At 33.1% G+C, this 25,055-nt stretch overlaps 1 protein-coding gene across 1 annotated transcript; it reads right to left on the bottom strand.

The window, feature by feature from the left end:
* Positions 1 to 248: 248 nt before the first annotated feature.
* Positions 249 to 3,822, bottom strand: LOC104897541 (hypothetical protein). The gene is made up of 2 exons (XM_010684434.4): positions 3,147 to 3,822; positions 249 to 729 (listed from the first exon to the last, which is right to left on the bottom strand). The coding sequence occupies exons 1-2, from the start codon at positions 3,577 to 3,579 to the stop codon at positions 713 to 715; spliced, it is 450 nt and encodes a 149-aa protein (XP_010682736.1). The 5' UTR covers positions 3,580 to 3,822; the 3' UTR covers positions 249 to 712.
* Between the last annotated feature and the right edge of the window lie 21,233 nt (positions 3,823 to 25,055).

The following is a 25,055-nucleotide window of genomic DNA, read 5'->3' as shown; positions in this document are numbered from 1 at the left end:
CATTATACAGCATGCTATAACCCAACAGGAACCAATCAAACTGGCCTGAACCGGTGAACCCAACACAGTTCGCCGAAGAACATCCATCTTGAGCTCAATAGCTTAATGGGCCACACCTCTGCAAAAAGGCCCATACATCAGACCAGGCCAGAAAGTAGCCGCCAAACTCGGATCGCTCGCAAGCCGAGCAATATTGATAGACTCCAACCAGTACACAATCAAAATAACAATGAACAAGACACAGAAACTGTACATCAAAAGATTTCCTGTATTCTGGAAACATGTTCTTCCCCTGACCTTTTCTTTTTTCTCAATAATCTTGGTATATTGAAACAAGAAGCCAAATACAATCGTAATGCCCCCTACGGCTTTAATTTTACATAATTGGGATCATCATATAGAGCAACATGGTTATGATATGGAAAATTAACAGTTTCAACACAAAAGAACCATCTATGTTCTTGACATTAGTATATTATCCACTGTAGTAGGCAACTCTCAACCTAAAAAAAGAAAATTGTCTCCCTATTCAATGAAGAAGCCATATCCACAAGTTCTAGTAACAATCATAAACCGATCACCGGCACTTCCACAGGTCCAAATTCCAATCTGTTTCGGGCCCACAGCAATTTCCTCGACATCAAAAGAGAGGCAGCCCAAGGGTCACCCGTCTCTGCCGTCGCGATAGCGCCTCTATTAAAACTAACCATCTTTACGAGAACTTCCATGCTGCATTGAATACAGATTACGGGGGGACACATGTTAATCTCCCATCATTATGTTTTGATGTTGAGCAAATAAAAGTATAAAACTCAATCAATGAAAATACAATCATTCAATATCAGCAAACGAATTGACTACTTTATTTGAAAAATCAACTAGGGAAAGCTTCAAAAACTTGCACATATTCTGTGGATTACTCGCTTGATTTAGACTTCATGTGCATCGCAGAAAGGTGAAGTAACAGCTTGCTGATATGACCCTTAAATGAAGAAATCATATATCCCAAGTTTACTTAAAAAAAACTAAAACTAAATGACAGATGCTAGTTGCTACCAAGATCTAGCAAATTCATATGCAGGATGATGAGATTTCCTTAATCTGTCAGCCGAGTAACCATCAAGAAAAAATTTAATTCAAAATGACCAGATCTTATTCCGTATACAGCTTAGCATCATGCTCACATCCCTAGACAGAAAGTATGAGGTATTTGAAAACTTGTTATTCTCTAAGCTTATGAAGAGGTTACGAAAGAACCATGTCTGCATTCTCACCAACTTCTCTCTCTGTCTCTCATAAGGGTGGGAGGCATCTTAGTTGCATACCTGGCACCCAGGGTGGAAATAATATTCCTCGGTCTCCAGAGAACCTAACAAATTTCCATTAATCACCCAGTGTATGGACTTGTGAGAATGCGTGAGCTACTAACAGCTTTTGGGAGATCAGTGTAAGGAAGCAAGCTAATAGATATGACAAATAGTGACATAGTATTAATTAACCAAGAGTACACTTGCTACGGCTTCATCAACTCCAATGCTTGTAGCTTATTGTAACCAAAAACACTAAAACATATGCTAGATGAGCCCATTCACCACCAATAAAAAATAAAAACAGATGTCTGTGTTGTCTAATGGAAAGTGTAACCAGCATTAAGAGGGTACATTTGGTATTTTACAGCAACAAAAAAACATTTCGAACACAAACAAAATCATGTTTGCTTGAGAATGCCACTATCCTGAATAGAAGTATAATTACCCTCAATGAAACATTTAAGATATTTTAACCCCGTCACCCAAAAACCACGGTCAGTTACATTCTCAACATCTAACAATGCCTCTTGAAGCATTCTCTATATCTTCGATAACGGGACCTCCGAAATCTAAGTAAACACATATCTATAACACAGCAAGGCTTCAGCTTTCAGGCATCCGAGCCAAAAAGGTTTGCAGTAAAAGACCTTGTCATTAAAAAGGTTAACTGGTCATAATTGTTTAATCAACAATTACCGGGAACAGGACAAGACTTTCAGATTAAATAAGCAAACCCCCCAAAGATTTTTTTGTCCAAATCTACACTCTTGTCTGTTGTCACAGCTTCCAAGTCAAAACAATGCCAACAGGTAACAAGCAACTAGTACATGTCTTACACCACCAAAAAAGACTTCTCTTTTGTCATTCTGTTGATTATAGACCAGTCCAAATTATCCATTATTGGGTAACAAAATAAGAAAAATTAAATACCCATGATGTATCAAAATAAAATACACTCATCATAAACATAAATCATCATTATACCAAGTCAAATTGCTTTATTTCACCAATACAAGCAATAACCCACATTTACCTCATCCTTCATCATCCAAAAGACTACCATTCACATCCACATCCACATCCACATCAAGATTAACAAAAAGCGTACACACATAAACAAGAAATTCAAATAAATTCAACTTAATCATTCTTAACTCCAACCCATCTCTTGAATAATCCACAACCACCATACGAACCGACACCGCACAATATGAAAAAATGGATCATCCCAACTACTCAAAACTAGCAGAAATATAAACCAAAACAAAAATTCCTTCTTACTTGCTTTCTCCCTAGCTCAAATCATATTATCTCAATCAAAACCTAAAATTTATACAATAACAAAAGTCCAAATACTCATCAACAAATGCTAATTAAACTCATTTAAGCTAAAATGACAACTCAAATCATGACAATTTAATACCACAACTAATATTTAGTAAACTTGCAATTAAAATCTAACATTTCCTATCTTCAGATTCTTCACCCAAAAAAAACCCAATTAACAAAAGGCCAAATACTCATCAACAAATGCTAATTAAACTCATTTTAAGCTAAAATGACAACTAAATCATAATAATTTAATATCACAACTAATATTTAGTAATTATTGCAATCAAAAACTAAAATTTGCACAATAACAAAAAGCCAAATACTCATCAACAGGTGCTAATTAGACTCATTTTAAGATAAAATCACAACTAAATCAACAGAATTCAATTACGCAATCAAAATCAAACCTTTCCTACCCCAAAAAAACCCATTATTCAATCAACAACAGCCAATAAAAAGGAATTATTATTAATATTAATAAACATAATAAAGAGGAAAACAAACCTGGAAAATCCTTGGTGGGAGAAGATGGTGAAGAAGAACAAGAAGGTGAAGAAGAAGTAGCATAACAGAGAAAAGTCCGGCCCAAAACAGAAAGACTAGTCACAAGGCCCACAAAGTAGAACACCATAACAAGCCCAATAACCCAAGGTAACAACATAAACCCTATGAAAAAAGTTACCGATCCACAAAGCATCAACGCCAACGAAATCCCTAACATCAACGACGCAAATCCTGCCGGTGTTATTTGCGACGGAACCCTAACGGCGGAAGAAGATGACGGAGAATTTAACGGCGGAAAGTAATCGGAGAAATTAATCGATGACGGTGAAGGAGGACATCGCATGATATTGAGTACTAAAGAAGATAATTCGTATAAAACCCTAGATTGTTGTTGTTGATTATGATTATGTTGATGATCTTGCGATCTCATCATGATTTCTTGGGGGTGAAATTAATAGTGGATAAGATTTTGGGGGTGAAATTGGAGTGATTAGATGAAACCCTAAGATTGTGTTGCGAAATTCGAGGGGAGTGGATAATGGAGGAAATTTGGGGGAAAAAAAAGAGGAGAGAGAAAGTTGGAATTGAAGGGGAAGCTTATCTGAAGAAGATGATGGATGAAGGAGGAAGAAGAAAGGAGAGGAGGAGGTGGTGGGGGCAAAAAGGGAAAAAAGTGAGTTGAAAATAATTGAAGTTGATTTTTTTTTTTGTGCTTTATATTTGTTTTTTCAAAAGTTTTAATGAATCGGGTGTATAATAATTTATTTAAATTAAAAATAATTATATTATTATAGAAATTGATTATATAAGAAAAAACCAATTGTTTGTATGTTACAAAAATTGACAATATAAGGAGTGATTATATTAAAAATTGAACAGGCTATATATTATAGGAAGCTCGATGCATAATACTTGCAAATTAGTAAGTGCATACGTCTGTATGACTTGTTATTGTTTACGTGTAAATTATTTATGTACATTTGACTTGTTAGTTATGTATATGGACCATTGGAACCCCTTGATAAGAAAGAAGACCCTTCTGGACCAGCACCTCACTTAAATCAGGTAGTCCAGCTCCACAAGTGAGCGCTAGAGAGTAGGAGATATAAGAGAATTCTTACTTTCAACCACAAATAATTGAATATTTTCCTTAAATAATGCAAAAGTGGGTTTTAATTCCCAAAATATGCCCAAAAAAATTAAAATTCCCTGCGTACCGTCCACGTAGGACGGCACGCGAGAAAATTATTATTTTTTTGTTTTAACCCAAGGAAACCGCTACTCAAAGTAGCGGTTTAATTTTAAAATAAACCGCTACTCGGAGTAGCGGTTTATAAATGTAAACCGCTACTCTGAGTAGCGGTTTACTACCTTGCAAAATATGGTAAGCAGATATCAGTTTTCATAATAAACCGCTACTCGGAGTAGCGGTTTTACCTAAGTTCAAAAAAAAAAAAAATTCTCGGCACTTGTAAACCGCTACTGCAAGTAGCGGTTTTACTAAAAAAAAAAATTTGCGCGTGCCATCCTACGTGGACGGTATGCAGGGAATTTTAGTTTTTTTGGGCATATTTTGGGAATTAAAACCCACTTTTCCATTATTTAAGGAAAAAATTCACAAATAATTAGTAAAATTCGAACTTGTAATCTCCAATTGATAAGGTGAATTTTTCATCATCTCTACCAATCAAGCTTGATTTGTTAGTCATGTATATATATACATCTTTCTACCATATGAATATGTATATTATCTATAAATTGCATAATAAGTTTATTGTAAATCGAGTTTATGTTTGGTGGTTTGTTATTTTTTGTTTTTTTAGGTGATTTTATCTTGAAGGAAACGTGGAGTGGAAGGGTGGAAGACGCGAGGGGTAAGGGAGAGTGGGGTATACGCGTTTTGTTATGATTGTGTAGTGTTTAAAAGGAGGAGGTTGAGAAGTCAAGAGAATAAAGATGTGTTTCAAAAAAAAAGAGAATAAAGATGTGGTGTGGTGTGGGGTCTACTTTGAGGTGGACCTTATCTTGTGTTGGGAGATGATTTGATCTTGTGATGGATGTATTATATGCATGGTTGTTGATGAGATGTTAGGGTTAATGATAAAGGACAAGGGTTACTTATTAGGATAGTCTTAAATAGTTGGGGTCTTTGTGATTCAAAACGTTTTTTAGGTGGATTGTATAAACAATAATATATTGTATATTTAAATTTTGTTGATCACATAAAAATTAACTATATTAAAATAAATTGATTATATCATAAAATTAATTGTATCGTACAAAAAACTAACTATATAAAAAGTAATTATATAAAAACTGACAATATTAAACGGATATTGACTAAGGGTCTGTTCTCCCCAACTTATTTTCAGTTCAGTTCAATTCGGTTCAGTTCAGTTCAGCTCTTGACAATACTTTTACTCTCACATATCACTATTCATTTCAATTCAGTTCAGTTCAACTGTTTTATGTCGAAGAGAACAAGCCCTAACACATGAAAACTGACTTTATCATATGGTTTCAGGTTTATGGTGAACCCGACGCATTCAAATTTTTTTAGTAAAGTTTCACAAGATAGGACCTAGCTATTACTTTTTTTATATAAGTCCCAACTATAGATTATTCCCTTCATGTCCCAAGTTTACTATCTTTTGATTTTCATAGGTGTTGAGTTACTTATGACCGGTTTAAAAGGTAAGATTTTTACATTTTTACCATCTTCGAACACTTTCAACAAGTGATAAAGACCAATAAAATGGAGCCAACGTTTAAAAATCTTAGTTTTTGAACCGTTTATAAGTAGTTTAGGACATATAAAAATCACAAGATGGTAAATTTGAAACCTGCAAGGAATACTTCATAATTGAAACTTATAAAAGAAAATGGGTAATAATTATGCCCCCTCTTGTAAATTTCTACCGTGTGCTGATTATTGACATGAGTATCTAAAATTAAAATAACTATGTATTATTATAAAATGTAATTATTATCTATATAATTATCATATATCACAAAAATTTTACTAAGCAAAGTAACTAAAGCATGAGTATAATGATAAAGTAACTAAAACAAACAATAAATTTCAAAATTCGACATCCTCTCAAACGAGAACCCATGTGCTCTAGGTCTCTTTGTACGCTTTTTTTTTTTATCCATATGAGCCACGAAGGCGGTACAAAGTATAAAGAAAGGGAGGGGAGATTTGAACCTGTGACCTATCGTTCACAGCACCTCAATCTTAATCACTAGGCCAAGACATCCTAGATTTCTCTTTATATGCTCTCAGTTTCGAGGTTGCTACATATTAGGAACACAATTTACTACTACTATAGAAAAATAATGATCGAAAATGATCCTAGACTTTTGTATAAAAAAAAAATCAAAACAATGTCGGGCCACTTACACTTAAGAACACCAGTTTAATGCAATGCTCTCTTACATTGAAATAATTAAATATGATTTCACATACCTAAATTATTATTTACAAATAGCAATCTTACGTGTGTGGATCTATGTTCACATTAATATTAGTACGTACTGGGCTAAAAGTACGTATCAATTCTAGATCGGGTTATTGAACAGTGTAGTCCAATGGCAAAAGGGTAAGGGTCAATTTATAGGGTTTTGTTAGATAGAGCTTTAATGGACAAGGTCATTATTGAATAGATTCATTATAGAGCCAATAAAATAACTCCATATGAATTTGTATTCAATTATACTCACTTTTGTCTCTCTTTGTTCACTATCTTTCTTGTCCGTATATCGACTAGCTCATTATCAACACGCAATTACGCAACCCAATTTAACCTTGTATGAGCAAGCCCAATCATGACTCGTCCCGCCTTTGACCCACACATACCTTTCCCGTTCAATAACCAGGTCTAATCAATTCTAAAGAATCCAATATATCATGCAAAAACTCAATATTATGTCATTCAGAAACATACTATATCATGTAAAAACTACATCATTTTTAAACAATCCACTATATCATTCAGAAACCCACATATCATGAAGAGACTCACTATATCATTCAGAATCATACTACATCATGCTAAAACTACATCATTTTTGAACAATTCACTAAATCATTCAGATACTTGTTATATCATGTGGAAACTACATCTTTCTATATGTTAAATCACGTGTCGTGATATATATTACCGCAACCTAAATCTTCTTTCATGTTAAAATATTAAAATTAAATCCTCCACTATATTGCATATAATTTCACAATATGTTATCCGTCAATAAAATCAACTATATTATATTCACTATATTTTCTTATAAAACTCACTATATGAAGCTAATATCAATTACTAGCATGGTGTCGACTAAGTTAGTATACACCGGGTCCATTCAAGTTTTTTTTACAAATAGACTCTGCAAATATGGCTATAATTTCTTTAATTTCTTTGATTTAATTTAACATCTATACTAAATGAGGAACGGTGTCATGTGGCGCTCTCCCTAAGGGCATTTTACATGTATGTAATCCACGTATAATAGAAAAATTAAGAATTGCATAGTATACGATTTGATCTTGTGAACTCAAGTTTATATAAACGTATTAACCACTCGACCAAGTGATATTTAGTGTTATTATTTTAAAGCATAATATTGTTAAATGGAGTATCAAAGATAGATTCTCTAATTTAGCTGATTACAGTTTTGTGCTCACATAAGGGGCTTGGATGATAGATGATCACAATCTGACTATTCGCAAATGGGTCCCTAATTTTGTTTCCGATAAGCCGATAATAATCCTATCAATGTGCTGACGGCTTGGGTGTGTATTCCAAACCTCTGTTGAATACTTTGATTTGATATGAATTTCCTCAATAAAATCGGTTATAAGATTGGCAAAGTTATCCGCATTGACCAAAATACAACTCAAGCTTCTCAAGGACAATTTACAAGAATTAGTGTGGAAATCGATTTAAGCAAACCTCTCATATCCAAGTTCTGGTTGAAAGGGAGGATTTGGCGCGTCCAATATGAAGGTATTCGACTAATTTGTTTCATATGTAGAAAGTTAGGCCATAATGAGGATGAATGTATTCAATTTAATTACCAGAAAGGTGATAATATGGGTACTACTTACTAGTGAGATGGAAAATGGAAATTATTCAAGACGCACACAACCACCATCAAATTGTTCAATTCACTTGTTAGTGCCATCAGAAAAAAATTCTTTGTGTGGGACTCCCAATGGAGATGCCTTACATCACAGTAGCCCCATGAAAGCCCGCTACTAAACCGCTCAGTCCCATCCACGAAAGCGGTCCAGCCAATCCATGAACCGGACCAGTCCAACCCAAGTAATTATTTAGCCAAATTATACATATTTAAATCAAATTGTATATATTTTAATCAAATTGCATATACTTCCTCCATTTTTTTTTAGATGTTACACTTTCTATTTTAGGAAGTTTTAAATTAGATGTTACACTTTTATTTTGGGTAATAACTTCTCTCTATCTCTCTCCTATCACATGTTCACATGGGGCCCTTTTGTTTTCCATTCTCTTTATCTCTCTCCTCTCCAACAATTACCTAGGAGTCCGTGATTTGAAAAGTGTAACATCTAATAAAAAACGGAGGAAGTATTATAATTCAATCAAATTCAAGAATAATGAAATCATTCATTAATATTAATAATTGTATATATTTTAATTAATATTAAAGGTTTTATGTTACAATAATAAATGATTATATAACTTTGAAAAAAAATTCTCATGTCCGTCGCTAGCCTGCCAACCCGCAAGTCCCACCGTAAAAATCGGTAACAAATCGGTGTGGGCTAAGATTTTTCAGCTCATGGATCAGCCCACCCAAACCGTGATTTTCATAGTATGGTCTTGGACCGTGAAGTCTCAGTTCGGCCTAGCCCGGCCCAGTTGCCATCTCCACAAACAAAGAAATCAACTTTTATTAGAGAATCTAGAAGTTTCCTCATTGTGAAGAAACTTCCATAGTTGCTCTGAAAGGGCACGGAAAACTACAGATCCAAGAGTATATGTATTTGAGGATATAAAGCTGTTTTTCTTCTGTTTTATTTTGTGGGACTCGTGCCAAATTTTCTCGATATTTGTGAGATTTCGTATCTAATTCTGAATTCTAATGGTTGCAACTTCCGCGGTCCAATGAGCTAGCGGACCACTATTCGCTCGTTAACAAACCCAAAGTCCATCTTCAAGGCCTGTGGGCTGTGGTGTGAAAAATGCTACATCTGTCATTAATATTGGTCCATCTCTTTTACTCCCTCTGTCCCATAATATAGTGCTTGTATTCCTTTTAGGGTGTCCCAAAAAATTGTTCTTGTTTCTCCCCTTTCCAATTATAAAATGGTATGAATTCCCCAGCTTACCCTCATTCAGTATCTTTTTTTCCACTTTTGTCCTCAGATTGCCTTGAAAAACTGTACCAACATTTAATACTTTACAAATAAAAAAATGTTAAAAAAGCACCTTTTCCAATGCAGTAAACGCGTTTCATCTCAGTCTCTCTCTAGTTCCCATAATCCCATCTCAGTTTCTTTCACACTCTCCCCTCTCTCTCTCTCTCTCTCTCTCTCTCTCTCTCTCTCCTCTCATCTCTCCATTTGAAACCCTAAAAATATGCTTTGCTTCGTTTTCTGGTTAGATCTTGAGTTTCATGAACAAAAATTAACTACACTTCTCAATTTCATCTTCAATTCATTGTTCAGTTTGACCGATTTACCTCTGTTTTTCTCTCTCTTCCAAACAATCCAAGATCTATGCTTATATAAACATGAATCTATGGTGATTTACCTTCAAATCATTTTAGTAGCAACATCTCTTTCAATTGAAGGATATGAGTTTCGGTTTCTCTCACTCTTCTGGGGATGATTTTCCATCCTCTACTTACAGTTGTTCGGATTATCCAAACTGTGAAAGAGGTGCTGATTGTGATGGAAACCACACATATAGTCCCCGATCTGAATCTACTGAAGTTCTTGACGGATTTTTTGATGAAGAATCGCCATCTGAAACCCTAATTATCCAAGATCGTCCATCTGTTTCTGGTGTTGGATCTGAGAGCACTAAAAATGGTGCTGATGGTACTTCCCAAAAAACTGACGCTACTTCTACTGTTGTTGTTAAGGAAGATGTTGCAAAAAAAAATTATGTGGAGGATTTTGAATCAGACGCATCTGATGCCGAATCCAGTAGCTAAGTCCCTTATCTTTGTATTTCAATTTTCTTTGCATCTAACGCATTTGATGAATTTGTGGTCTGAATCTAGTTGTGATCAATTTTCTATGATGTTGGTTTTCTGTGATCTAAAATTGTGATGAATAATTTAGTGTGATGTTCTTTTTTTTTAGTCCCCTGTTGTTGGTGGTGATTTACTAGATATCGACACCTTAATAAAATGAACTACTTGATGAATTCGGAGGTTCTGACTTATAATGTGCAAGGATTAAGTCCCCTGTTGGTTGTATTTTTGTGTGATTTTTGTGTGATGTTGATTTTTGGTGTATTTTTAGTGTGATGTTGTTTTATTTAGTCCCCTGTTGGTTGTGATTTATCTCGAATTATGATGTTGGTTTGAGCATGTAGTGTACTGATTCATGGGGATTTCTGAGTTCTTTTCACTTTATTTCACTCTCTAACTGATTCTTTCGTATTTATTTCAAACCTTGTTTTTAAAAAGAGTTTATGATGAAACCATCATTGAATGACATACAAAGCTCCCTTACATCACCTCCTCAATCCTTAATATGCCACCAGTCCTTAAAAAGGACCGATTGAGGCTATTTGGGGTTGTGGTTGAGTGTGATGTTGGTTTGAGCATGTTGTATACTGATTCATGGGGACTTCTGAGTTTTTCTCACTTTATTTCACTCTTATCTCTTTTTTTAAGCCTAATTGATTCTTTCGCATTTACTTTAACTGATTCTTATTCATTTTAAACCTTGTTTTTAAAAAAGTTTATGATGAAACCATCATAGAATGACATACAAAGCTCCCTTAAATCACCTCCTCAATCCTTAATATGCCACCAATCCTTTTAAGGACTGATTGAGGCTATATAGGGTTGTGGTTGAGTGTGGTTTTGGTTTGAGCATGTTGTATACTGATTCATGGGGACTTCTGAGTTTTTTTCACTTTATTTCACTCTTATCTTCTGGTTAATTTTTAAATTTTGAGCAAATTTTTTTTATATACTCCAATGCAAACAAACTAGAAACAAGTCTCTTCATTGAAACACAAAAACTGACAATTACAACTTGTTTTTTGATCACTTACAAAAACTGACCATTACTACTTGATTTTTGTTCTCTTACAAAAACTAACCATTACAACTTGATTTTCTTCTTTTACAAAAACTGACCATTACAACTTCAACCTAAAAACAGTGAACAAAATTCATTCCCCTTCAGTTGTTCTGTTTTGTTGCTCATGGTTGATGTGCTGTTGATGCTTGTCCATGGACTTTATCCCAAGCGTCCATAACTGCCCACATTGGTGCTTTGACCTGATCACTTAGAACTCCTTGTTTTTCCAATTTCTTCTTATTAACATGAGGCAAATCATAATCATTGCCACCACCAACCTTGAGGATTTCATTCATTACATATTGTAATGACAGCCACACATTGCTTAAAGTCTTGGGATCCAATTCATAAAATGCTTGGTTCACGGCTTCAAGCAGCTTGTCTATATCTGCTGGCATTTTTTTATGCATTAACGATTGAATGCTTCTGAAAAAACCAAGATCAAGGATGTTTAAATCAGGACTGTTAGGAGGCTGTTGAATTAAAATAAAATTGAACCCATCTTGTTCATGAATTAACTGCCATTCAGGATCTTCATGAGTGATGTGTGCCTTAGCGTTATCTTGTTGTATGAAAATGGTTGTTGGACCTCCATCTCTTGGCCATTTCTCCTTTATGGCTGGAATTATTTCATTAATCAGCATGTCCCTTGTTACCTTTTGGTTGACACTCTCAACCACTTTGGTTATCATGGTTCCTTTTTTCTGTTTTTTGAAGTTCTCTTTGCTGGCTCTTGGTATGTGAATGGGAAGATTCCAATCTTCCCATCAAATGTGCATTCCCCTGCTGAGTTGTACCTTGGTCTTGCTACACATGCTGTGAACATCACCTTTGGAATGAACTTGCTGGAACTTGCTGCCCTGTATCTACCCCTTTCATTATTTGCCAAATAGACCCTCTGTGATTTGGTAGTTAGATAAAAATTTCTCATCCAAGTGGACGATATCATACATGGGGTAGTACTCTCTCATGGTTGCTGGTGTGTTTCCCATTAATAAACTGAAAACCCATTTCAGTCTTTCAATTTTGTTTGGTTCTTTTAATCCCGGATGAAGTGAATTAGTGTGTGGTTTTATTAGTCCCCTTTTTATCATTCTATGAACCGTGCTTTTACTCATGTTAAGCATTGTTGCCAAGTCTCTAAACATACCTCTCTCCCATTTTCAGTTTTGTAATTTCATCTAATTGAACTTGAATTCTCTTTCTTCCAGAAAAATGGAATTTAGTTGAGAACTTATACCTTTGCATGGATGAACTCTGTTTTCTGGCTGTGTTCCAAATGCTGCTAATGCATCTAACTGATAAGTTAAATAAATGTGATGCTTCTGTGATTGAGCCCCTTTTCAGTTTACATGCCTTTGCTTTATTGAGGAGCCAACACAATATTTGAAGCTTGTCCTCACCGCTGAGTCTGCTGCGCTTGTGATGATTGACTGCAACCAACGTGTTATCGTTGGCTTGGTTGTCCAACACTTCAGTTTCTTGAATGAAGCTTGACTCATCTTCATGTGGCTCCAAGTTAAGATCAAAGTCCCCTTGCACATTGTGAGCTGGAAAGTCATGCTCCTCATCATCAAGGCCAAAATAATCTGGACACCAAGCAACATTCAAGTCGAAATCTGAAGCCATAATAGTGGACAATGATGCAGAAGGTGGTGTGATATTTTACCTTTGTTTTTTTGGGGGGTTTTATGGTGGTGTGATTTTCTGATTTCTCTAAGTGTTGTATATATAGTGAAGGTTAGAGAGAATTTTCAGATTTTTGGAGGGAATTTTTTTTTTAATTAGAGATCAGTAGATTAGTGGCAATCTGTGTGCCACTAATCTTTGTAATGTCATTGGATTAAAAAAAGAAAGAACTCATTCTCATTGGTCAGTTTGTATATGTGAGGATTAGGTATTCACCTTTTTTCAATTCACTAAGATGTGCGGTTCAGATTTTCAGATGTTACAAATGCTTTGATGTTTTCAATAAAACCTTACAAATTCCTAACTCATCATCCGTGCCAAATAATTAGTCATTGATGTGTTTTTATTTTATTCCCTCCTCCTTAATTCCCGTGAAAAAAAAGAAACAAGCACTATATTATGGGACGGAGGGAGTAGAAAATAGTTATAGCTTATTTGGACGTGATCTACATTAGAGTTTTTTTTTGTGTGTGTTGGCATCGGTTCACCCTTCGGACTACATCCGAATCGAGGCCAAGTTCGGGGTAGTTAGGTTCCATTCCTCTTCCAAAGGTGTTGCGGGAATTCGAACACGAATTCGTCCTACCAAAGCCAGTCCCCATCACCAGTTCACCACTAGGCCAACACTTACTTGGTAAATCTACATTAGAGTTAGTAGATCTCAATTCTCATGGCTAGTATATGTGAATACTAGACTCGTAAGCACGCGATATGTGGTACAACATATTCGTATTAATACTTATATTTGAAATAATAAAAAAATATTAAAATTAATGCGAAAAATAAGCATATATTTTGTACTTGTAATTTAGTTTTATAGAATATAGGATTGAAAATGAAGATAAAAGAAGTTGGTTTATGCCTAAATTTTCTCATCAAGTTTAATTATTTCGCTCGAATAACATTTTGACTACGGCAACTATGAACCGAAAAGAAAAAAAATGAGTTATACTCCTTTTGTATCGGTAATTATGTGATATTTTTAATTTATGTTTTTTGTAATTGTTATTGAATATTTTAGGTCAACAAAAACTTTGTATTTTTGGCTATATAACTGTTGGAAAGTTTATTTGTTATGTTAGTTTCCTTATATATAACTAATCTTTTTAATGGCAATCTTAAACTTTTATATGTTAGTTTTCTCGAGTTAAGGATATAATTAGGGACTAACCTTTTAACTTTTTCACCATTTAGGTACTCCCTATTTTTTTTTCACCTTTTAGGCACTCAATCCATATTCCTAATAATTTAACCATAGTTTAACCATAGTAGTAGGCCTTAGCTTATGAATTGAAAAAAATTGCCATAATATTTTTTTTTACGCCAAAAGCCAAAACACATATGAGTAATTTTAACCCCAAAAATATTGACTTGGCAAAACCCTTCCACAAGTTCAACTTTTCATATTTCTCTCTGTTCTTCAAAACACTCTTCTGGGCAAATTATCAATCACTTGCTATTTAGAAGGAATTTAAAGGTTAATTATCTACCCAATAATTCAAGGTAATATATTATATCACTCTTTTCTTTAATTTGTTTTCGCAATTTTCTGCAAATTAGAGAATTTTATGGGTTGAGGTGTTGAAAGCTCAAAACGAATTACGTTAAATTTCATGTTTTTCTTTCCAAATTGATCCTATGTTGGTTGCTTGTTGCGATGTCGTGTCTTTCTAATTGTTTTCTCAACTGATTAATTAGAAGTTTATACAGTGTATTTTTGGGTGAATTAGGCAAAAGCTTTTGTTTGTTGATCATGAAATTCTATTGTTGAATTAATGATTAATAATATGCATGTGATGGGAAACATTAGAATATGTTAGAAAAACAATTGATTTTTTCAAGTTTAAGCATTAGTTTAATTGACTGGAATTTCGTAAAAATGGTCCTGCAGTCTCAGGTTACTTAGGACTCCACTCAATCAAACTAGTTTTTCTAACATATTCTAATATTGTTCATCACATGCATATTAGGACTCCAGTGACAATCAAACTCCAGTCAATCAAAGCTACAATCAATGTGAATTAGGACTCCTGCTTGTTTATTATGTTTTTCTTTTCTTTGTTAGGTATGGATATCTCACCTTGTATTGTACTTCACCATGGTGGAAAGTGGATAAATAATCCAAACTGGACATATATGGGTGGTGAAATGAAGTTGTTCAATGACTTGCCAGTGGATATTGATGTGAATTATCTTAAGAGCATAGTAAACTCTTGGGTTATAGTAATGTGATCAAGCTTCACTATTGTGATCCCTTAAAGGATATTGAGATTGGTATCAGATTTTTAGATTATGATAATACCACATTCACTACGTTTCGGAGTTTTTTGTTAAATTATAAAATAGTTGATGTTTGGACAGAACATTTTGATGGTGATAAACATGATTCTGATGATGACACTGAAGGTAATGGTCAAATTAGGGGTGATTGTCACTTCAACTTTGGTGACTCTCAGGTTTATGGGAATACTTGGGAAAGTCAGATTGATCGTAGTGAAGAAAGTGACGTACAACAACATTGAAGATGAACATGTCATATTAGATGAACAAGTTGTTAATTTGAATGATGACATAAATTTTGACGAAGAAGGTACTGATAATGAGGATGAAGAAGTGCAAGATGCTAGGAGCAAGATCAAAGCTGATAAAAAGAAAGAGCTCCAGTATTATAGAGAGGTGGAGTCATTGGATAGGTTAATGGCTCGGAGGGCCATGAATTCTATAAATGAGGACAGTGATTACGAGGATGATTATGATCTCAATAGTCCATGTAATTCAGACAATGAGGATAATGAGTGTGGTTTCCTCCTCCCTCCTCCCATACGTGCCAAGAAAAAGGGTAAAAAGCAAACATCCAGTTCACTGTTGGCAGGAAAATCTGAACATGATTTTTTCTTCCATTTAGGCCAAGAATTTGAGGATGTAATTGAGTTCAAAAATGCAATTACTACATATTGTGTGACTAATGGCAGAGATGTAAAATTTTCTAGAAATGATGAGAAGAGAGTACACGGGAAATGTAAGGCCGAAGGATGTCCTTGGAGAATATGGGCTTCGGTGGACAAAGGCAAAACAACATTTACAGTGAAGACTCTTGTGCCAACACATAATTGTGGAAGGATTCCAATTGTTAAAAAAATTAGGGCTTCTTGGATTGCAAGGACATACCATTCTAAGTTTAAGGTAAATCCGTACATGAAGTGTCAAGAAATAGTTGACACTATATGGTCTGAATATGGTGTGAAAACATCATTATGGTTGGCGTTAAAAGCAAGAAGGAAAGCTCAAAATTTGATACTTGGAGAGTACAAGGAGCAATATTCTTTGTTGTATAGATATGCACAAGAGATAAAAAGGTCGAATCCTGAAAACACAATTAAGTTCAAGCTTAATAACAATGTATTTGAAAGACTTTACATATGTTTTGCTGCCATTAAAAGGGCTTCTTAGCCGGGTGTAGACCTTTCTTTGGAATTGATGGGTGCTTCCTAAAGGGTCCTTAAGGTGGACAACTACTTGTGGCTGTGGGAAGGGATGGGAATAACCAAATGTTCCCCATTGCATGGGCATGTGTAGAAGTTGAAGACACGGAGAGTTGGAGTTGGTTTCTTGAGCTTCTTGCTAATGATTTAGGGACTATAGATGGGAGTGGTTACACTATCATGTCAGATTAGCAAAAAGGTCTACTCAAAGCTATCTCCATTGTATGGCCTAAAGCAGAGACTAGATGTTGTGCTAGACATGTATATTGTAACTTTAGGCAAGTATTTGGTGGGGACTACTTTACAGAAGAAGATTTTGGAAAGTAGCAAAGAGCACAAATGAAAATGACTTCAAAGCCAATATGGAATTGTTCTCATCTGTATCTCTAGAAGCAGGACAAGATTTATTGAAGAGGAACTATAAAAAATGGGTTAGGGCATTTTTCACTCCGCAGTCACAATGTGATAGCATAGACAATAATATGAATGAGGTTTTCAATGCTTACATATTATCATCAAAGCATAAGCCAATCATAACTATACTTGAGGATATTAGAGAAAGTTTGATGGAAAGGTTACATAAAAAAAAATAGATTTAATAGCTAGCAAAGACATTCTCATATGTCCAAGAATCCAACAAAAGCTAGAGAAAGCAAAGGTCGACGCTAGGGGGGGTCTGCCTTTTGGGAAGGCCACTTTTCATATGGGTTAGGGAAGGTGCAACCCAAACAAGATTTGTGGTGAGTTTGCTGGAAAGAAAATGTAGTTGCAATTCATGGCAATTAAGTGGAGTTCCTTGCCATCATGCTGTGGCAGCAATATGGAAGGCTGTTGAACATCCCGAGCATTATGTGTCTGAATGTTTCAAAAAGGCATCATATCTAAAGGCTTATCAATGGTCGTTAGAGCCCTTAAACGGTCCTCATCAGTGGCCATCTTCCACTTATCCCCCCATAGAAGCACCATATGTAAAGAAAGTTCAAAATAGACCTACTGTGAACAGAAAGCCTTCCCTTGGGGAGGTCGGCAAAGTTAAAATGTCAAAGAAGGGTCTCGTTCACAAATGCAGCAACTGTAATCAAGAGGGTTACAAAAGAAGAAAATGTCCAATTCCTCCAAAACATGTTCCTACTCAACCTACCCCGACATCAGGTCCTCCTAATCCTCAACAAAAGCAAAAGAAACAGAAGACAGTGGCTCCCTCTAGTCAACAATCACAAGTTACTCCAATGCACAACAAGGGAGTTGGTATTTATACCTATCCTAATGATTTCCAAAAGCAAGCTATAGTAAGTTAATGATAATTTTTGCAATTAATTATGTTCAATCAACATACACTTAATTTTGTTTTTTAAGTAATAGTATGCAATGCAATTGATAAACAAAGAAGCAATAGATCAACTTTATCAAGTCGTCAAGATGCAAACGTTGGATGTTGAAGTTAAATTATTGCCACTAATCAGGTAAATACTACCATAATAGGTCTTTTGTGGGATTAATTTTAATGGGCTTTATTGCTTTATTGTTTATTATTTTATCTTCAATGTAGTTTGTGGTAACTTTTTGAGTATGTATAAGAATGTCATGTACTCAAATTAGTTCTTTTTGTGGGATTAGCTGTCGTTTAGTGAGTTGATGTATTGCCTTTAAAGACTTTAGTGAGTATGAACAGAGTATAACATGTTAAATTATAATGTAATAATTTCGGCGAATTTTGCAGGTTGAAGATTTTTTGCAAGTTGGAGAATTTTGCAAGTTGGAGTATTGCATGGTGGAAGTTGATGTTTTGATGTAGTAGAGTATAAGAAGCCACTTGTTTCTAATGGTTGTACACCATAATTTGTTTTGTATTAATCCTTTTTAGAAGGAAACTGCAACTAAAACTCTTCCTTTTGAAGTATTATACATTAAAGTCAAGGTGTGGTTAAATGTGTGGTAAAATTTTTAATTGAGTTCAACGACAATAATGTTGAGTGCCCAAAAGGTGAAAAAAAAATTAGGAGTACCTAAAAGGTGAAAAGGTTAAAAGGTTAATCCCTAACTATATCCTTAACTCTAGTTTTCTCTTTACAACTTTCCTTATTATGTATAATTGTAAATCGAGAAATGAATGAGAAAATCCGAATAGATTTTTTATGTTTTCAATTAGGGTTATATAAGTTTTTAGTTTTTATATAAGAGGACACCGTAGCTTCTCCTTTGGCTTATATAATAGAGATGTGATTAAAAAAAAAATTCACCAACTTAAGTCCATCTTTATAATTTCTTACCAGAAAGTCAACATTATGATGTTGACCTTGTCATTCCATTAAATTTCTCACTCTATTTGTCGTTTTCTACACAAACTCCCCCAATATTGAATGTAAAACTCCAATCTTGTTCAATTCCTCTCCTTGACTATTGAAGTTCCTAGCTTGAAAAACGATACTCAACCATGGTGCAGCCTGTAAAACAACAATTGTCATCGTAGTGTTAACTTATTTGTCAGAAATTCTTTGTGTGGTGTTAATTTGTAAACTGAAATATCATATTTGGTCTTTTTCACAAAAAGATTATTAGGTCTTTCCCCCAAAAAAAAACCTATATCTGGTCTTATTTGAAAAAAAATGAATCTTTGAAATATCATGTAACTGTATTAGTGAATTAAATAGATTTTGGCAGGACCGTCTGATAAAATTAGGGGCCCTGTGCTAAAATAAATTATAAAGATTAATTTTTTTGGCGAATAGAAAGACGGAAGAATTATAAATGAGGTTTTTTGGAGAATAGGAGAAGAAGAAAAACACCAAATATAAATTAATCTCTTTATATTTGTAATTAGATTTAGATTTTTTTTTTTTTGCGGACAACTAATAGAATTGGGCCCCTTATATTTTGGGGGCCCTGTGCAGTTGCTCATCCTGCACATGGCCTTAGGCGCCTCTGGATTTTGGCGATAATTTTGAAGATGGAACTAATTATTAGGCCTGAGTTATTCCAGGGTAAGAAAATTGTTCATTTTTTAATATTATACTACCTCCGTTTCTTTTTAATTGTTACACTTACACTTTTCACGCACGCCGATGCACTACTTTGAGCCTTTATATCTCTAATTTTGTATTTGTAAAAAATATAAAAACTACATATTAATAAAATACATACTAATACGAATCTAACAATATCCCACATGACTATGTTTTTATTCATGTATAAATCACAAACGAGGGTCAAAGTGCAATTTGTGAATAGTGTAAAATGTCAAAGTGTAACAATTAAAAAGAAACGGAGGTAGTATATTATAATGATAACACTAAATACCACATGGTCTAGTCGTTGAAACTTTAGTATATGAACTTAAGGACATAGGATCAAAGCGTATACTATGTAATTTTTCGTTTTTTTATTGTATATGGAGTGCATGAAATATAATGCCATTAGAAAACGATACGTGGCGTTGTTCCTTATTTAAGAATGCTTTTTAGTAGTCCCTCCGTCCCATAATATAGTGTTTACTCCTCATTTTTCACAAGAATTAAGGAAAAAGGAAGGAATTTTAGGATTTCACAAAAGGGTTATATGCTATATGCAGCCCTTAGGGTTGCATATAAGACACAAATACACTACTTAAAATGGAAATAAGTTGTGAATTTATGGAAATTTTTTGCATCAATCGATGTAATAAATGATCAATTAATGCAACTTATTTTCATTTTTAACTTTTTATATATAGTCCTTAGGGCTGCATATAGTTTTTCCCTTCACAAAAACATATATTTAAGTAATGTTTATTGGGTATTTTTGTCTTGGAACTAGTTTTTTTTTTTCTTCTTTTTCCATTAAAATAAAATGAAAGAGCAATAAATGTTTCTTGGAATGGTGTAAAACAATAAATAGGGTCACATATTTTAAAGGAAAATTTGTCCCAAAAAAACCTTTTAAAGCATTTTTTGCAAAAATAAACCACAAACTTAATTTTTCTTGCAAGAAAAAACCTATTCTCAATTTTCGGTGTGGTTTTTCTCAATTCTGACGCCGACCCTTCTATCTTTCTTTAACCCATTAATTGCAACATCACTCCTATGCATCTCAAAAACCACATTGAAAATAAGAATATGTTTCATCTTACAAGAAAATTTTTGTCTGTGGATTTTTTTTCGCAGAAAATGCTTTAGAAGGTTTTTCTCCCAAAATTGAATTTTTAAAAAGTTTTTTTTTGGCAAATTTTCCTATTCTAGAAGAAAAGTAGGATATTTTGAAAAAATTTATGTAAAAATAAAGGATATTTTGAAAACTAGCCTTCATATGCACGCGATGCGTGCGTTAATTTTAAAATTTGTCATTTTATTAGATACTCCATTCGTACTTTATTTATGATTAAACTTAAATGTGAAAAATTCAACAGTTAGATAAATTTAGATATATTAATTTGCTAATGTAAAAAAATAAAAAGGTTGTGAGTGATTGTTAACATTAATATTTTGTGAATGAATATTGAACAGAAAGAACAAAAATAATGAGTTGGTTTAACTGGATTAAAGAGTATCAAAGGTAGTGAATGTTCAGATTTTTCATGTGCACGTTATGTATGCCATATTTTTTTATAAGGTATAAATATTTTGTCCATTTAATTTCTGATTGAAGTATTTGATGCATATACCAATTTAAACTTGTTTTAAATGGCAAGTTGGAATGAGATTTTTAAATGATTTGCTTTTGTAATATTTTTCATTCCATTAATTAGATCATTAAGGGTATTTTAGTCATTTCAAAAGAGGATACCACACCTCCTCCCTTGGCTTATATAATACTAGCATTTTTTGCACGCGATGCGTGCTTGAATTCTTTTCAAGATAGAAACTCGATTTTTTTCGACTTATGTAAAAGTCAAAATTTGAACATTAGACATACAAAGTATAATTATTTTTGTTACAAAATTTAATTGGTTTAGTCTCTGTCACTTAAGTCTCTCACCAATCTCTTTTCTTTTTTTTTTACTTTTCAAGGTCAAAATTCTATGAACAAAATAGAAATTTTATTGAATTTATCTATGATTTCTAATATTATAATTTAGTTTTTGATTTTTAAATTAAGTACACTACTTCATATATTGTGAAGAAAGTGACACTTGGATTTCAAGTCAAATTTTTGTGAGTATGTATGTATTGACGTGGTAGTGTATTGGTTGTAGTTTGTAAGTTAATTTTTTGGTTTTTGTAAAGTTTCATCATTTGAGTGATTTGTATAATGTAAATTATGCAATTCTATGATTTAAGTTGACTTGTGAGTGATTGTTATAATTTTATTTCCATTTTTTATTTGAATCTCCCTTTGGTTTGTAAGTGGATTTGTAATTTACAAAGGAAAAGGGGTAAAATAGTCTCTTCATTCGGGGACACCATAGCCCCCCTTCCCTTATATAATAGAGATATGTTGTACTTTAATTCTTGAATGATATTTTACATAAACCTTTTTACCTTGATAATTAATCGCTATTATATAATAGAAAGAGATAGGTCCAAATATATGTAAAAGTTTCATTATATATAGGAAACACTATGAAAAAGTAAATAATTTTTTTTCCTTGTCTAACTTCTAAATTATGATTTCACTACAAATACACCTCAGGTTTTTTTCCTTGTCTAACTTCTAAATTATGTTTGCACACATTGATATTTAAAAATTTTCCATCGTTTCAATTTTTGTCCTTTTCTAAATTTTAACACTTTGAGCTTCAATTATATTTGAAATGAAATTTTGATTTTTTTCATACACAATTTGATATTGGATTTTTTTTTTGTAGAAAAAAAAAATCGTTACTTTTCGCAAATTAATTTAGTTTTTTTTTTCTGAAAATGGATTTTTGCAAAAAAATGTTCACAAAAAGTTTGATATTGTTTTATTTCAAAATTTATTTCTGAACTGGACTTGATTTGTTTTGTTTTCAAAATTTATTTCTGAACATGGACTTTTTGCAAAAGTTATGGGCAAAATTTTAATATTGGCATTTTTTTAGAAAAAACTAAATTTGTTTATATGAAAATGAATTAAATTTAATCTGATTATAAAAGCCCTTTTGAACTCATTGTTGTCATCTCCATTTTTTTAACTACATAACAGTCAACTAATTTCTATTGTTTATTTCAACTTATGTGAAATAATTTTGAAGGTTAAAAGAATTATGTACCTTTTTCAAGTTCGCAAATTGCCGATGGATGAATTGTGATATCGCCGTCAAAATCTTATGCTTTTCTCAAATTTGTGTTTATAGGTAATTTGTGAGTATGTAATTGTGAATGGTTCTTGAGAACAGTGATTTGTAAGTAAATTTTTGTAGTAAATGTTTTGTATGTATTGACATTCTAGGTATTAGTTTTACTTTGTATGTTAATTTTAAGTTTTAATAAAGTTTCCTGATTATTTGAGTGATTTGCGTGTTTTTATAACATGATTTTCTTAATTATGAGTGATTTGTAAAGTTCTTCTTTTAAGTGATTTGTAGTGAGTGTTAAATTAATTTTCGGTAGTTTTTTTGAGTCCGATTTTAATTTTGAGATTCATTTTGTAATTTAGAAAGGGAAGGGGGCAAAATAGTCAGTTCAAAAGAGGACGCCATAGCTCCCCCCTTCCCTTATATAATAGAGATTAATTCGCTAATGTAAAAAAATAAAAAGGTTGTGAGTGATTGTTAACATTAATTTTTTGTGAATGAATATTGAACAGAAAGAACAAAAATAATGAGTTGATTTAACTGAATTAAAGAGTATCAAAGGTAGTGAATGTTCAGACTTTTCATGTGCACGTTATGTATGCCATCTTTTTTTATAAGGTATAAAATTTTGTCCATTTAATTTTTGATTGAAGTATATGATGCATATACCTTTTAAACTTGTTTTAAATGGCAAGTTGGAATGAGAATTTTTAAATGATTTGCTTTTGTAATTTTTTTCATTCCATTAATTAGATCATTAAGGGTATTTTAGTCAGTTCAAAAGAGGACACCATAGGTCCCCCCTTCCCTTATGTAATAGAGATCAATAAATAAAAATTTTCCTAATCTGGGGGTGTAGTCCAGGCCTAATAATTAGTTGTATTATGAAATAGAGGGGGTAAATTTTTATAAATATCAATCTGCAAACCTTAAAATCTAATTCAATCCAGTTGACTGATCCACTATTTTGGGATTAGATTTGGACCAAGTTTATGGAACTTTATCCAGCCTAGCATACACTTGGCAAATTGAACTAGTTGACATATGAACACCTTCTGCTTTCCCACGTGATCACCATTAGCCCATTATCTTTCTCAAATAACCCAAGTAGCCAACTATCAAAACTCAAAAGTAGCTGACAATTTTTGTTGCCCTGCAAATTTGGCACTAAATACTTAAATATGACTCTTCAAACTTGGGCAGCCAATATATTAGGTATTATTAGCCAAAATAAAGTGCGATCAAACCTTGGAGTTGGAGACTATCGATTTTATGGCGGTCCAATTCCCCCCAACTTTCTTTTTACTTGCAGAACAACTGAACAAGTGTAACGTATATAAGAAACACGTATATTGCAAAAAAATACTCCCCATGAAAGTGCAAATACTCTCTTCGTCTTAAAATATTGTTCCGATTTATTTTTGCACAGTTTTCAAAATGTATTTTTGACTTATTATATCTTTTATTTTGTATTAATAAAAAGTTGATATTATGAATGTAAATGTCAAGACGACGCGAATTTAACAAGACTCCATATGAATATGTTTTTCGGCGTACATTAAAGAGAATATTTGGTTAAAGATTATAAAATTTGACTCTTAAAATAAAAACATAAGCTATATTTTAGAATGAAGGGAGTCCTATTACAATTTGCAACAAAAATATCCTACACTGTCTACAACTATAATATTAGTGGAAACTTAATCAATGAGCTCCCATTTAAATATACTATCTTTAATCATGTAGCTTCTTTATTTTTAATTTTTAAATAGATGCTTCATTTTGAGTTGTACGGTTGTAAATTTCACACTTTGCCTATTAATATCTCTATTTATCTATAATTAAAAAAATCATAAAAATTAATATTTTAAAAATCTATGTCCTTCCTAACTACGAATTAAAGTTGGCGGTATTGAGTCCATCAACGCTATATATTGTGGTGTTGAAGACATTTTTACCTTTAGTTTCTATATTCCAAATTGTAGATTCCATTTTTACCAAGGAATTGAGGGGTCTTTTTGTCCGAACTTAGATACCGTATTAGAGAGCGTTAATGTAATTTATCAAGAAAAGTCAAACACCTTAGAAAAGGAGTACATCACTCACAAGTAGAACTGTGTAGTGAGGTAAAACTGTAAAAACTACAGAAAACCCATGCTTGAAGCAAGCTCATGAGAAAAAATGCATAATGTCTTGAAAAAAGCTTATATATATCCAAACTGAAGATGACAACCCTCATGTATCAC

This window comes from Beta vulgaris, chromosome 6 (genome assembly GCF_026745355.1).
Source record: "Beta vulgaris subsp. vulgaris cultivar EL10 chromosome 6, EL10.2, whole genome shotgun sequence".
Classification (NCBI taxonomy): domain Eukaryota; kingdom Viridiplantae; phylum Streptophyta; class Magnoliopsida; order Caryophyllales; family Amaranthaceae; genus Beta; species Beta vulgaris.
The sequence above is the reverse complement of the archived record's forward strand: the minus strand, read 5'-3'. Positions and strand labels throughout refer to the sequence as shown.